Consider the following 14,169-nt stretch of genomic DNA (forward strand, 5'->3'; position numbering starts at 1 on the left):
CAGGTCACCCTGCCACATCAAATGTGAAATACTGTACTACTATCATGGCTTCCAGGAGACTTGTAGTTTCTTTGATTACATGATGTTAAATTAAAATATCTAAATTATGTTCTGTGACCCAGATGGCTGGTGGTGATGTCAGACCAGGAACAGACAAGCACACAGTACTTGGGTAGGAAGCACTGATGTGTGAGTTTATTAGTTAAATAAAAAGTTTGAACAAAAAACTTTTCAAAAGAAACGGCATGTTGGCCAAAACAAAGCGAACACTAAATAAAACAAGTATCGCACTGGTGTCAAGCCAGCATACATAGCAATTGTTAATTCATTCTTTAGTTTCAGTTCTTACTGTCTCGCTCTCTCGTTCCACCTCTGAACACCCAACCTCGTTTAGCCAAAGCTGCAGGTTTTTATACATGTGACCGTCTCCAGGTTAGCAATAAATTAATCAAACTGGAGATGGTCACATTCTACACGAGTTAACATCGATGTGGAATTTTAACCTCATCCATGCTGTAAAATATAACAACGTGTTTTTAAAAACCAAACCATACATTTTAAATAATAAAAAATACACACAGGGGTGGGGTGTACCCCGTTACATGTTTATATAGCTTTTTTGAATTTTTACAAATCGATTTACAAACGAGAGGAGGCCATTCGGCCCATCTTGCTTGTTTGGTTGTTAGTAGCTTATTGATCCCAGAATCTCATCAAGCAGCTTCTTGAAGGATCCCAGGGTGTCGGCTTCAACAACATTACTGGGGAGTTGGTTCCAGACCCTCACAATTCTCTGTGTAAAAAAGTGCCTCCTATTTTCTGTTCTGAATGCCCCTTTATCTAATCTCCATTTGTGACCCCTGGTCCTTGTTTCTTTTTTCAGGTCGAAAAAAGTCCCCTGGGTCGACATTGTCAGTACCTTTTAGATGTCTCACAATCCTAAAATTCTAGGTGAAGCAAAACTTTTGGCCATAGCTGTAGATTATGAGACAACCCAGAAAAATAGGACAAAATGGCAGCATTAAAACAGGATGAAATCTGAAAAATGTAAAACAGGTTAAATTGCATACACATCCAGAATTCCAATTGTAAACAAGAAATTATTCCATGTTTTATCTTTTACAGTATCTGTTATTTATCTTAAATACTACCTTTTTGTTATTTTCCTGTTCAGCTACATCTGTTACATCAGTTATTTCAGTTACATCTTCTTCAGTAACCTTAAAGATAAAAACCCATTTACCCATTTTTTTATCAAGAAAATATACTCAGATAAACTGGTAACAAATATTATTTTGGTCACCATTACTAACACATTTGTAAAAAAAAAAAACAGCCTTACGACCTATAGTAAACTGCAATACCATGTAATAGTATGTAGACGGTCTGCACAAAGCATTAGCATACAATTGACAAGAGTAAAGAACTCAAAGGAAATATAGCATGGGTACACAATTGCACTCCTCAAGGCCCGGAAGCCTACTGCTCTTTGTTACACCTAAAGTATAGTTAGTTAATTAAAGCAATGAATCTCCTTTCAGTCAGTTAGATACTTATTGGTACCTATAGTATAAAACCCGGTGAACTCTGGACCTCGAGAGTCAGATTTGTGCACCCCTGGAATATAGTTTGGTAGAGAATCAAGGTTTTGTTTTGTAGCAAAAAACCCACCTTCTTTACACTGTTTGTATGTGCTTCTGTCTGACTCAAATCATCAGAGGATATGTCACTGTCAAACTTGAATTCTGGATGTGCTTCTTCTTCTGGGTCGGCTTAAAAGACAAAACGTGAAATTAGTTGAATAATGCTATACACAGCAATACTAAAACACAGAACCCATGTAAGTACAGTAAACCAGCAGGCAAAATAAAAAGAGAAAGTAAGAATTAGAGAAAGGATGCAAGTTAATCTGTTGTGTCTAATGTTCTATAGCAAAGTGGTTCAGCACTCACCCAACACCAGTAAAGCAGTAACATTTAAAACATGAATTCAGTACAGCTCAAAAATGATTTTAATTACCCTTAACCTTAAATGCAAACTACAATGTGTGTATTTATTTTTTTGTACAATTTGATATTGTCTGTGCTGTACATAAAGACGTGTTCCTGCCAGATACAACAAGTTCAAATGTGCCTTGTTTTCTAAAGTATTTAAAATATTTTAAATTATGGAAACAATACTTAAAATAAGTGAAACTATTATAGCACCAGTAACTGATATTTTATACAGGGCGATTAGGTAAGTCAGTATACAACTCTGTAATGCTGCTGTGGAGAAATAATGATTTAATACCTCATTACGCGACCATTGTCTTATTTGTAGACCATTATTTACTAGAATTATGAACAAATGTTTTGATTTTCTAAAGCATTCGTCTCTGTGTTGTATATATCTCAAGTACTGATGGTTGTCTTATTTTTCAAAAACAGGAATAAAAATAATTATAAAATAAATTAATGAGAGGTAAGCAACCATAATTTATGTAAAGAGTTGGTAAATGGAACATCTCTATACCAAATCACAGTTTCAGACCCCACAGACATAAGTCAGTAAGTCTGGTAAATAATGATCCAAGCATCAATAGAGAATTATACAAAACACACATGAAGGATATTAAACAGATAAGAAATGAAAAATATGGATGGTATTAAGTTCAGATGGTATTGAATTTTTTAAGTTCAGATGGCAGTGAATTTTTTTTTTTTTGCTACAGAAGCATTAGAATGAGGCTTAGAGACTTTATAACCACCCTGTATTTAACATTGTATAAACTTAAATTCTATTATTCTCAATGTGTAGTAATAGAGTTATGCCCTAACAACTTAATCACTAATGACATAAAAGAATCCCAGGCATAAACTAGAAAGAGTAGAGTAAATCAGAGATAGAGAAGGGTCTTTCAATCACCAAGTGTTTTCCTTACCAATTGTTGGTTTGGGGCAAGCTAAAATGTAGGACAATAAAAGAATTGTTTAATCACCAGATTTTCAAGAAGATATTTTTTTGTTGCCAATTATATATCGTTTTCCTTTTGACCAACATCAACGTCTTTATCATATTTTTTTTCAGGTTTTACTAATACATTGAATTATTTTTATTAACTTAAATTTCAAACACATATAATGAAAGTAAAATTGTCTTCTTTTTTTAAGTATTATTGTTACTAACTGAAAGTAAATAATTAAAAAAGGTATGTATTGCAAGCAGTGCATTCGGTTTCAACAGTTAACTGTGATATATTACCACCTTTATTTCTATTACAGTAGTCTGCATGTATAGGAACACCTCCTAAGAGAAAACTTTGCCTACGGGAACTCCCTTGTGGTGAAACATATTTTTCCCATTGTAAAAGGAACTTAAAATAACACCTTCTTACCACCAATAGCGATTCATTCACAATGGATACAGCACTCTTTTGTAACCTGATAACTCATCATCATCAAACTTAAATTAAAATTATTTTCAAATGTGACTTGTCATCACGCGAGTGTCTTGAGGCACACTGATTGGTTTATTAAATCTTTCCAGAATCGCTATCATGTCATTGACTCATTTTGTATTCTGAGTTGTACGAGCGCACCTCATCACTACAAAATGGCATGTAAACAAACAGCAAAATGCGCCGCTATTTCTCTTGCTACAAAAAGTTGTAGGAAATTGTTAGAGTTCTTGAAGAAAACCTGAATCAGACACAAGTTGCCAAGCAATTTGGTGTTTCCATTCTGGTGAGTTGCTTCACCATTCTGTTAAATAATGTGCATGCCTTGTATATTGCTGCTGCATTTTTTAACGTGTGTAGGGTGGTATGTTAATTTAGTTTGACAGTTACTTTATTATTATAGTTTATTAACATACACTTGCCTATTGCTTTTCTTTTACTTATTCAGTTAATGTCATATGTTGATGCACGTGCGTCATTACAAGTAATACATATGTATTTATTTATGTATTGATTCATATTGTGTCTGGTGGCTAACTTCGTCTTAGAGAACACTTCAGCTATATAAACACTTTGCTTGCTTCCCAGGGGGTGTTCTCTTAGCCAGAGACTACTGTATTGCCATAGGTGCAGGTATAAACACCTAATATAGTTTCTGATATTATACAAACCCTTATTCAGGAAACCTAAACTGATATACAAAGTGGATATTGGGATACTTATTTTGACCCCCTGTTCCTTCATCCCACCTTGGTGTATAATATGAGCTGCTGCATTTAGACCAGTAAATCAGAAGGTCTAAATATAATTTATGCAGCCACAATCAAGGTTAGTCAAAATGCAAATACCCATAAGTCTGATCATAGCAATGCAAAGTCTAAACGATATAATATATGTCTGCTTATGTACATATGAGTATATTCAAGTCCACTTTAATGAGGGCATATTGAAATGACAGGAAGGGTAGCAGGTGTCTTAGAATTTCATTACATCTGTTAAAATTTTACATTTTCAATATTTAAACTGTTACACTAGTTGACCCGGTCGAACCTGACAGGCAATGTAAGCTGATAAAATGTGTAACAGTATAACTTACCATTTTCTATTTCTTCTTCATTCTCATCTTCCAAAATGTTAGCGGGAGCTGTTGTTTCTCCAGCTTCCATGAGCCTTTTAAATGCCTCAAGTTGCTCTAAGGACAAAATGAATACATAAACAAATGAGCTAAAATATCAAAAAAGGCACACAAAGTTACTAAAAGAGTGCTAATGCAAATATGTAATTGAAAACAATTCCAATGTTAACCCTCTCCCTGTATATACTGTGCAAATGTTGCTACAAATGAAATAACCTTCACGCTGTGTATATCTGATTATATGTATATTAAAAGTCTAGCAACTACATTGATTACTTTCCTTCTACCGCACTCATGAATACTGCATCTAAAACAGTAGATTCCTTGAGATTTTACAAAGGATGCTAGATGGCTAGTTATTAAATAGTATGTAGAAACTGAAGCAGACAAACATTGACAAAACTGACCATACACGCAGGTCTCAAGAGACAATTGTTAAAAGGTGAGTGATTATATGTTCAGTAGCCTGCTGTGAAGTGCACATTCAAATGGTAAGTGTGGTCTTGTGGTAGATTGGTCAATGCCACCTGCCACAACATGGGTTTTGTGAAGTGTGCCAGCCTCATTGGATCTACTATACAGGTATACAAACAATGCCTGACACAGAAAAGGATAGGACTGCTTTGAAGAGCCACTACTCATTCTAATTACTACTCATTCCATCCACTGCTCATGCACTACCCTCCAAAATGACTGGACCAGATTTTCAAAGTTGTCTTAATGTTGTCTATATTTTGATCACAGAGATTATATGGACCTGATTTTGTAAACATACAAATACATAAATATAACTTTTTTTCCAAAACAGAGGGAAATGAAATTCTGGTTCTTGAACTGAAGCATGATGGCAGACATAAAAAATAAAAAAATAAGTAAATGCATGGTTGAAAGCAGAGGTTCATTCTCATATTAAGTTCAAGCAATTTTAAATACACATGCTGTATGTGGTAGGGTGAAAGCCCAAAGACAGATTCATTTAAGGCTCCTGCCACACTCTCACATGTATTCTGGAAGGGAGGATTTTAACCCCTCCCTGCTAACCCTATATATACGCACTATTTGCATTTCAGGCTTTCGATATGCCACACTGTATAAAGGTTTTTCTTGCTTATAATAGTTTTGAATTTTAATAACCCCCAGTATCATTATTCCCCAATACTTGTTAGAGTTGTGTATATTTTTAAATCATCTGTGAAAGGAGGGATACTATAGAGCAGGGGTCTCCAACCCTGGTCCTGGAGAGCCCCTTCAAGCAGGTTTTATAGGTGTCTTTACATCATCAGTGGCTAAAGATCTGAAACACCTGTTAATCTTGACTAATTAGGCCAATAATTGGTTCAATTAAGTAACTGAGAGATTGGCTGAAACAAAAAACCAGCAGCCACAGTAGCTCTCCAGGACCAGGGTTGGAGACCCCTGCTATAGAGCATGGTTTCCCAATCCTGGGGACCCACCTTGTCTGCTGGTTTTCATTCCAACTGAGCTCTTAATTACTTAACTAGACCCTTAATTGAACTGATCATTTGGTCAATTAGATCTTTTTATTTGTTTTCAGATCTTAAGCTGAGTTCAAGTTACTTATACAATGGGTGCGTTCACGACACTTTTTTGCCGGCTAGATTGCAGACAGGAGTCTGCGCGTAACGTCACAGTCTGTGCAGAAACAGGGTGGACAGCTTTGGTAGATGAACAACAGTTCTGAGCAGAACCAAAATGGAGGTGGTGTTGAGAGAAATTCTAATCGCAGAAGAAGTGGATGCAATCGAAGTTCCCTTTGTATTAAAACTTTGCCTATCTAGCATGTAATTCATAAGATAATTAATGACATGACTCGAAGGCGATTCACACCCCCTGACTAGGTGGCAGTAGCACATGGAGTGAGGATTGTATCTGGTTGCCTACACACTTCTTTGTCAGCCAACGCTTGTATTTTGTTTTGAGCCGCGGCTGCTCCAGCTCAGTACCTTTTGAGAAGCTACGCGGCTGTGCAGACTTTAAAGCCTGTGGATGCGTGACATGGTGACGTCTTTTCCGGCTGAGTTCACGCAGACAATGAATTTGGACAGGTTTTCCGCAGAATCTGCGCAGACTTAGCAAAGTCTGCGTATCGTGAACGCACTCAATGTTATAGCTAACTTGAAATCTGCAACTGTTTAAGAGCTGAAAACAAGTAAAAAGGTTTAATTAAGCAAATGATCAGTTAAATTAAGGGTTTAATTAAGTAATTGAGAACTCAGTTTGTATAAATACCAGCAGACACAGTGGGTCCCCATGACCATGATTGGGAGTCCCTGCTCTAGAGTGAGGGTTCATAGTTTTATAAAGTCAATGTTGTGGTTCCCTTGCATATGAACGGCACAAAAACTGTATGCTGTGCAAATGTTGACTTACTCTTCTCAACTTCAGCTTTGAGCCTTTTGTTTTTAATGAGTATTTTTCTTTTCAGGTCATTGGGAGAAGGCAAAGGCTGTCCAGCTTCAAGCTGTAAAATGTCAAGGAAATGTTTTTTTTGGCTGCTGTCGTTGTAATATCTCTTTTCTATTTATAAGAACATGTATATGCAATTTAAAAACTACCTACCAAAAAACCTTCAAGCGGTTGCCTCAATAACAGATCTCCAAAAATCTCTTCACAGTACTTTGCCATCTTAAATTGCTGTGGTTTACTAAAATAACAATACATACATGTACAGTACACCAATTCATCAATGTAACTTCAAGGAGATATAAAATACGTTAAAAAATAATATTATACCATTCTGTTTAATTTATTATAACAATAAAAAATAGCCTCACCTGCAGTGGTTTTCAAATGAAAGGATCACTGGATATTCAGATGTAGTAAAAGCTGTTTCTTTAATGGCTTGAATTACATCCTAAGAGAATAAATAGGATGTTGCTTTTTTATTTCAAGAATCAGTCACATCACACACATCAGTAAATGAAAAAGCACTATCTCGTAGTATCATCATTTTACACAATTAACTAAAAAACTCCAATACATTATGTATGTCCATTTACTGTGACACAATACTACAATACTATCCACTACTCTGAAGTCAATTTGCTACTGTTTTAACTGTTCATTTTGATTGTACGATATTCATATTTTTCATTAGAAAGACAAAAAGTATTTCGACTGCCAATGACAGCCATATTAGATTGCTGATCACCTGCACATTTAGGCTTTATATATAGAATTAGGAAATCTGTATCTCAAAAGCTTTCTGAGGAGTTGGACGTGTGGCAATGGTACCTTTTGTTTCATGATTTTTAAAATAGTGTATACAACTATGGTACACAGCAGTATGCCAAAGCAATGGTACATAACATTTAACAAAAAAAAGGCTTTGACTTTTCTTTTACCTTGAAGAGAATATCTGTGCACATGGCTTTTCCATGGGTTATTATTGGTTCTTGGTCTTCCCCTTTCCCATCCCAAATATCCAATTCTACACATCTACACAGTATTACCAATAAAAAAAATGAAAACAGAAACATTTCAATATTATTATTTTACTTATTTTAAATACACACATTATATAAAACTACATAAAAGCACGATGCCCTATTTACAAAGCTTTAACAATTGATTTACTTAAAGAATTACTAACTAAGATTGAATATTCATATACTGCGGACATTTAATATTCCGTTTTTCCAATTTTGAACAACTTTTCTTCAGTTAGAAAGAAACTCAGAATATAGGAGCAAAAGTCTTCTAGGTTGGCCAATATCTGTTTGTTCAGATTGATATAATTTTTCTAACATCTTGTATTTTCTTTCATTGTTAGGATCATTGTACACATGACAAAAAGTGAAGGGCCCAGGTATCGCCATCAAAATGTATTTAAAGGATCCCACCTCTTTCTACTGTTATATGATAATAAAGGGGCCTATAATTTCACACAGGAATTAATAAGGAGTTTAAGAATATAAGTATTTATGCATGCAACAATTTATAACAGGCCCCATAGTGTTGCTATGTGTTTTGGAAATATGTAGTAAAAAATGAAATACTATACTCCACATGTAGTTATATAGCTTTCAATGACAAAATACTAATGAGAAAATCAAGTTTGAAGTTGGTAAAGGGATTGAGTGAAGGCCTTATGTTTACTTGTAAAACTACAGTGTCTTTTAATAAAAGCTAGGAAAGGTGTGCATTCACTGCAAAATGGTTTTTAGGTTTTGCTTGTATCCTTTCAACTTTACAGTGAGTATTTTGCCATTTTGTTTTGTCTTCTTAGAACTCTTGCCAGTACTGACCTGCATCCTGCCAGAAGGACCTGCCGATACATTTCTACAGATGACTTGCCACCAAACTGTCTGCCAGTAAGATATGTGTTGTGGGAGGAACTTATAAAGTAGTGCGCCAAAGGGTGATCCATTTCTTGGTACAGCTCCAAACGATCAAGGAAGACTGGAGCATTTTCATCTGACATTAGATACCTGCAAAACCCATCGCTGGACATCCGACCTTCAAACGTGCAAATGCAAGAACATTATTATTATTCAGTGCTGTGGGTGAATCTGCAACTGTTTAAGTTTGGTCTTTTTATACTGTATATTTTCAAATATTAAGCTAAATAAATAGCATTGTTGTTTGAAATTAGAAACCTTTTTTTAAATATTTTTTATTTCTTAATATAAAATGACACAGGAAAGAACTGATGTGTTAAATTAATTCAAATACATGCTGCTCCACTTTTGCTTCATTACTTGCTTCACTACAGTAATTAATTAAAGATACCTGTTTTGTAAAAATTGGAAATAGTCATTTCTCTTCAGCCTAATGCTATTTCTAAAGATAACCACTAGAGAGAAACAGAGGGCACTGCAGAGCAGGGAAATACATTGTAAGACCGGTATTACTAACTGTGCAATCTATTCATGCTTTACTTGTAATCCTTTTCCTTAGGCCTTTTCTTGATTACCTTGTTTCTTTAGTGCATCGTCTGGCTCATATGTTTCAATTATCTGCATTGCTCTTTTTGGATCATAGAACGGAAACAGAATTTCATTCAAACGAGGGTCACGTTGATTCTGGTAAAGAAAATCAGATAAACATTTTTTTGGCCGGATCTTGCCATATTTTGATTTATGTTGGCTTATTGTTTTACAAATGGCTTTATAAATAATAAAAACCTGTATTAAATTCATTAGACCTATCTACTTTCCAGTGACACTGGGTTCTATTTTTGGGGTCTGATGTTTTAAAAATTAAAATATTCTACCCTTCATTAGCATCAGTGCCATTTTCACTGCATTTGAATTTCTAATATATTTTATTCACTTTGAAAAGTATTATTATTATTTTATTATTTGTTTATTTAGCAGATGCCTTCTGGTTACAAGCCCTTTTCTTTAACCACTGGACCACACAGCCTCCTCCTGTAAAACTACCCTAAAGAGTATTCTGTTTCATGTTGGTCCCTTATGCGTTCTTTGCTGAAAACATTGAATCCCTTTTCAATAAAAACTACACTTACCAAACACAGAGCCATCCTTTACAGAAACAGCAGGAAAGACGTAGCAATATGTTTAAAAACATGTCATAATATTTGAAAGGTACATTATTTCCATCACAGAAAGCACTGGGGGACCTTAATTCCCATGGACAAACATGGGAAGCTGCTTGTTAATATTGTGCCTTGTTGGAGAGTTTCCAGGCAACAAAAAGGGTGCTAAAGCTAATTCAGGGTAAGAAAATTGTATTTAAATCCCCCCCCAAAATAAAACTGCAGATCCATGTAACTCATGTCCATTATATTTGAAGTCTGACGTATATTGAAGTCTGACTATATTAAAGCTGTGCTCATCTGGTCCAATTGTCAAAGCTTTTCTGAAGGCAGAAAACCATGTACATTAGCATTTCTTTTCCCTTAAGAACAAAACAGGGCCAAACTTAAAAAAAAAAAAAAAAAAGGGGTCCATTATGTTCTAATCCTTTTTGTTAAATAGCTTTATAGCAGTCATTTCAGTGCATTTAAATTGATGTGGATAATACAGCAATAATTTGTGTATTTTAGCTGCAAAAAATACATAAGGACAAAGCACAAAAGCATGTGAAGTAGGAGTTTCTGCGCACCTGGATGTTGCCGTGGTTACAACATGGGCTCGATTAGCAAACAACAAGAACAGAATATGAAAGCATGATGCATGCATTGCGAAGATATGGAAAAACAAGCCACTGCACAGAAAGTTAATGAATGAAAAAAGCTTACTTCATTTAGAAAGCTGACTAAATGGTCTACGGTTAAATAATCAGTTTTGTCTCCATTGCTGAAAAGGAATTAATCAGAAAAAGTATCTGTTACACACTTCAAATGAGTTTCATTTTCACATTACACCACGCTACACCATGAAACTATAAATCCTTTTTTGTTTGTTTGTTTTTGGTTATTGCTAAAAAACGTGAGTATTCTATTTGAATATTTTCTGAAATTATGTTTTCAGCTATCACTTTTCAATCATTACAACAACACCTAGTTAGTTTAACAAACAGGTTAATACTAAAACTAAATCAGCAGGTTAGGTTTTTAAAGGAAGTTAGTATAGCAGATGCAGACTGTTTCCAGGTGCTTGCTTGGCTGCTCACACATTAAAGTATGCTTTAGAGAATACAGAGAAGCACTTTTAATTATGTTGCTCCTTATAATGACTTTTAAAAATGTCCAAATAACAAAACTAACAACTGTGATAATGACAACTAACAGCTTTTTAGGTGTTCTGCAGTTGTAGTATTATTATTTTATTATTTATTTCTTAGCCGACGCCCTTATCCAGGGCGACTTACAATTGTTACAAGATATCACATTATTTTTACATACAATTACCCATTTATACAGTTGGGTTTATACTGGAGCAAACTAGGTAAAGTACCTTGCTCAAGGGTACAGCAGCATTGTCCCCCACCTGGGACTGAACCCACAACTCTCTGGTCAAGAGTCCAGAGCCCTACTCCACACTGCTGCCCCTATTATAGTTGGACAGTTATCAGAGTTTTAGATGTTTGCTACTTTTGAAAAGCAGCTAGTATAAGGATAGCTACATTGTTTCAATTATAATTGTACAAAAATTGTATAAATCTTATTTATATATTCAGTCCTGATTTTTTCCTATGCAAAGAAAACCCATTAGTGACATCACCATATTTATGGCAATTGGGCCTCAAGGCGACCAGTGCAACCCATACTTCCCTCTTGTGTATTTTACTTGGATGTACAGAACTTTCTGACTGGATTGCACTGATTTTAAATATTTATAGGTATTTTTTGGGGTTTTTTTGGCAAAACTGTTTATATATACAATTGATTAAATGATATGCTTCCAGTGTGAACTTACAGTTTTTTAAACAGCTCCTCTATGTCAGTCCGGGGGCAGATTTTTTGAGTAAGTTCATAAAACTTATCAAAAGTGAAGACGGAATGTTCAATTTCATCGTTCTGCAAAAAAAATAAAATACAAAAATAAATACAAATAAAAAAATGCAGATTTCCAGTTAACATATTACTATTTTGTACAGCTCTTAGCATGCCTGCTTACATGCAAAGTCCTTAATTTATATTAATTATGTGGTGTTTGTACAGAAACCAAATGAAATCTAAATACTGAAACTAAGATATATAATTTGTATGCCATTGATGTCAGTATTACCATGCAGGTGCTATTGCGTGAGTGTAAATGTAATGCATGCACTAATGAATGTGACAACAAATAATGTAGTTACTATACAGGGTTGCCAGTAAGACACTACTTGTCTCTAACTGCACAATTATAATGTAATTATACATATCATTGTGAAGTTACAACGCAACAAGATGTTTAATTACAAAAAACATTTTGTAAGTTGCTAACATCATCTACACTGTATTTGAACATGTGGGTATCTATTTACAATGTAATAACTATGTCACTATGACTGACATTACTGTGTAATTACTGTGTAGTTTGAGACATAATATAAACTTACATATACATGAAATATATGAAAAAATAATGTTTAGACCTAATATTTTTATTGTCACACTTATTATAAAGGCCTTACTATAACCTTGAAAAATGTAAGTGCTTCGCACTGCACAATTATAACAGTACCATGGAAACAAGATGGTATTCCCTGTTTTCCAAATATGGTTCTATAAAGATCTGCCGTGTGAGCATGATACATCCATTTACACATGATGTGTAACAAATAAGGCAAGTTCATTGATAAGGTTTTAGAAGTGCTCTGTAACTGACCACATAAAAAGGTTGGATGCAAGTAGAAAATAAATGGTACTGAAATAAACCCCGTTATAATGAGGTTGTTGGGGTCCATAATTAGTAGATAGCGTTATTTGTATTTTGCCTTAATGAATATTGGCATTTTTGTTCCCGAAATGATTTACAATGACCACAAGCCAAATTAATATTGTAGCATACAGTGGAAAATGAAGGAAGGAGACACACACTATTTTCAGGTACTCGAATCCATGGTTTATTGGGACGATTATTCCCGGCCCCTGCGAGCCTGCACTGATGTGAACCTGCCCTGAGCTTGTCTCGCTCGGCTGTGCCTGCGCTGATGTGGGCACCCCCCCCTGCTTTCACATCCCCTCCTCCCCTGACATCACCCACCAATCCCCGTTGAGGCAAGCTTACCGCTTCCCTCCTAACAAACACACACACACCAGTCCTGCAACAGTATAAATCCTGGGTCGGTACAATACAGTATAACAGAAACTGCTGCTTGAGTTTTACCTTTTCTTACTCTGTCCACATACCTTTCCACTGGGAAGACCTAATTCCTTAAGTGCTTGAAAGATCCCCTTTTCTGTTTTGCCAGATGCAAAGGTCCTGGTTATGCTAAATTATTGAAATACAGAACACTGTGTTAAGGTTTTAAAAAACACTAAAATATACTAAGATAGAGTATGTTATGCACTAATACAAAGGGTTGCTATGTTCTTGTTACGAACAATTAGCTTTAACACAGATACTTTAAATGGCCACCTACATTGAAGTAGCACGTAGGTCTAAGTACTGCTTTTTGGGGCCTGATTTTCAAAACTTGGTAAGGAGATTTTAAGTAAATGTACTCACATTTATCAGCTGCAAAACTATAAACTTTATAAATATTAGGCTGTTGAAATTAATATGCAAAAATTATTAATTTGCATTTTTGGTTTCTGGGAGTATTTAATTCATAGTGACAATGCTTTGAAAACCAGGCCTTTAAAAACAAAGCAGTGAAGAAGAGTTGAATAACCTCAGATAGGGTTCACTTGAACAGAACATAAACAGTGCCTGAGGGTACGGGTTACAAAATGTATGAAGACTGTGATGGGCTGGGTACATCGTTATTGTATTCAGTTGTTTTGTGTTCATTTGTTTATTTGGCAGACACCTTTATCCAAGGCGACTTACAGAGACTAGGGTGTGTGAACTATGCATCAGCTGCAGAGTCACTTACAACTACGTCTCACCCGAAAGACGGAGCACAAGGAGGTTAAGTGACTTGCTCAGGGTCACACAATGAGTGAGTGGCTGAGGTGGGATTTGAACTGGGGACCCCCTGGTTACAAGCCCTTTTCTTTAACCACTGGACCACA

At 35.3% G+C, this 14,169-nt stretch overlaps 1 protein-coding gene across 7 annotated transcripts in view; it reads right to left on the reverse strand.

The window, feature by feature from the left end:
- Positions 1-14,169, reverse strand: part of LOC117411059 (1-phosphatidylinositol 4,5-bisphosphate phosphodiesterase beta-4) — a 145,500-nt gene that overhangs the window by 41,229 nt on the left and 90,102 nt on the right. For 5 of the 7 annotated variants that reach the window (XM_059025281.1, XM_059025282.1, XM_034921635.2 and 2 more), the window contains 13 exons: positions 13,342-13,423; positions 11,921-12,021; positions 10,801-10,858; positions 9,511-9,619; positions 8,843-9,053; positions 7,940-8,033; positions 7,370-7,449; positions 7,155-7,239; positions 6,966-7,056; positions 4,536-4,631; positions 2,924-2,944; positions 1,672-1,772; positions 1,152-1,220 (listed from right to left, as the gene is read on the reverse strand). In XM_059025281.1, the coding sequence (XP_058881264.1) occupies positions 1,152-1,220; positions 1,672-1,772; positions 2,924-2,944; positions 4,536-4,631; positions 6,966-7,056; positions 7,155-7,239; positions 7,370-7,449; positions 7,940-8,033; positions 8,843-9,053; positions 9,511-9,619; positions 10,801-10,858; positions 11,921-12,021; positions 13,342-13,423 (1,198 nt within the window). The remainder of the gene's footprint in view (positions 1-1,151; positions 1,221-1,671; positions 1,773-2,923; positions 2,945-4,535; positions 4,632-6,965; positions 7,057-7,154; positions 7,240-7,369; positions 7,450-7,939; positions 8,034-8,842; positions 9,054-9,510; positions 9,620-10,800; positions 10,859-11,920; positions 12,022-13,341; positions 13,424-14,169) is intronic. The other 2 variants (XM_034921636.2, XM_034921634.2) reach the window with 1 other exon arrangement.

This window comes from Acipenser ruthenus, chromosome 6 (genome assembly GCF_902713425.1).
Source record: "Acipenser ruthenus chromosome 6, fAciRut3.2 maternal haplotype, whole genome shotgun sequence".
NCBI classification, from domain to species: Eukaryota; Metazoa; Chordata; class Actinopteri; order Acipenseriformes; family Acipenseridae; genus Acipenser; species Acipenser ruthenus.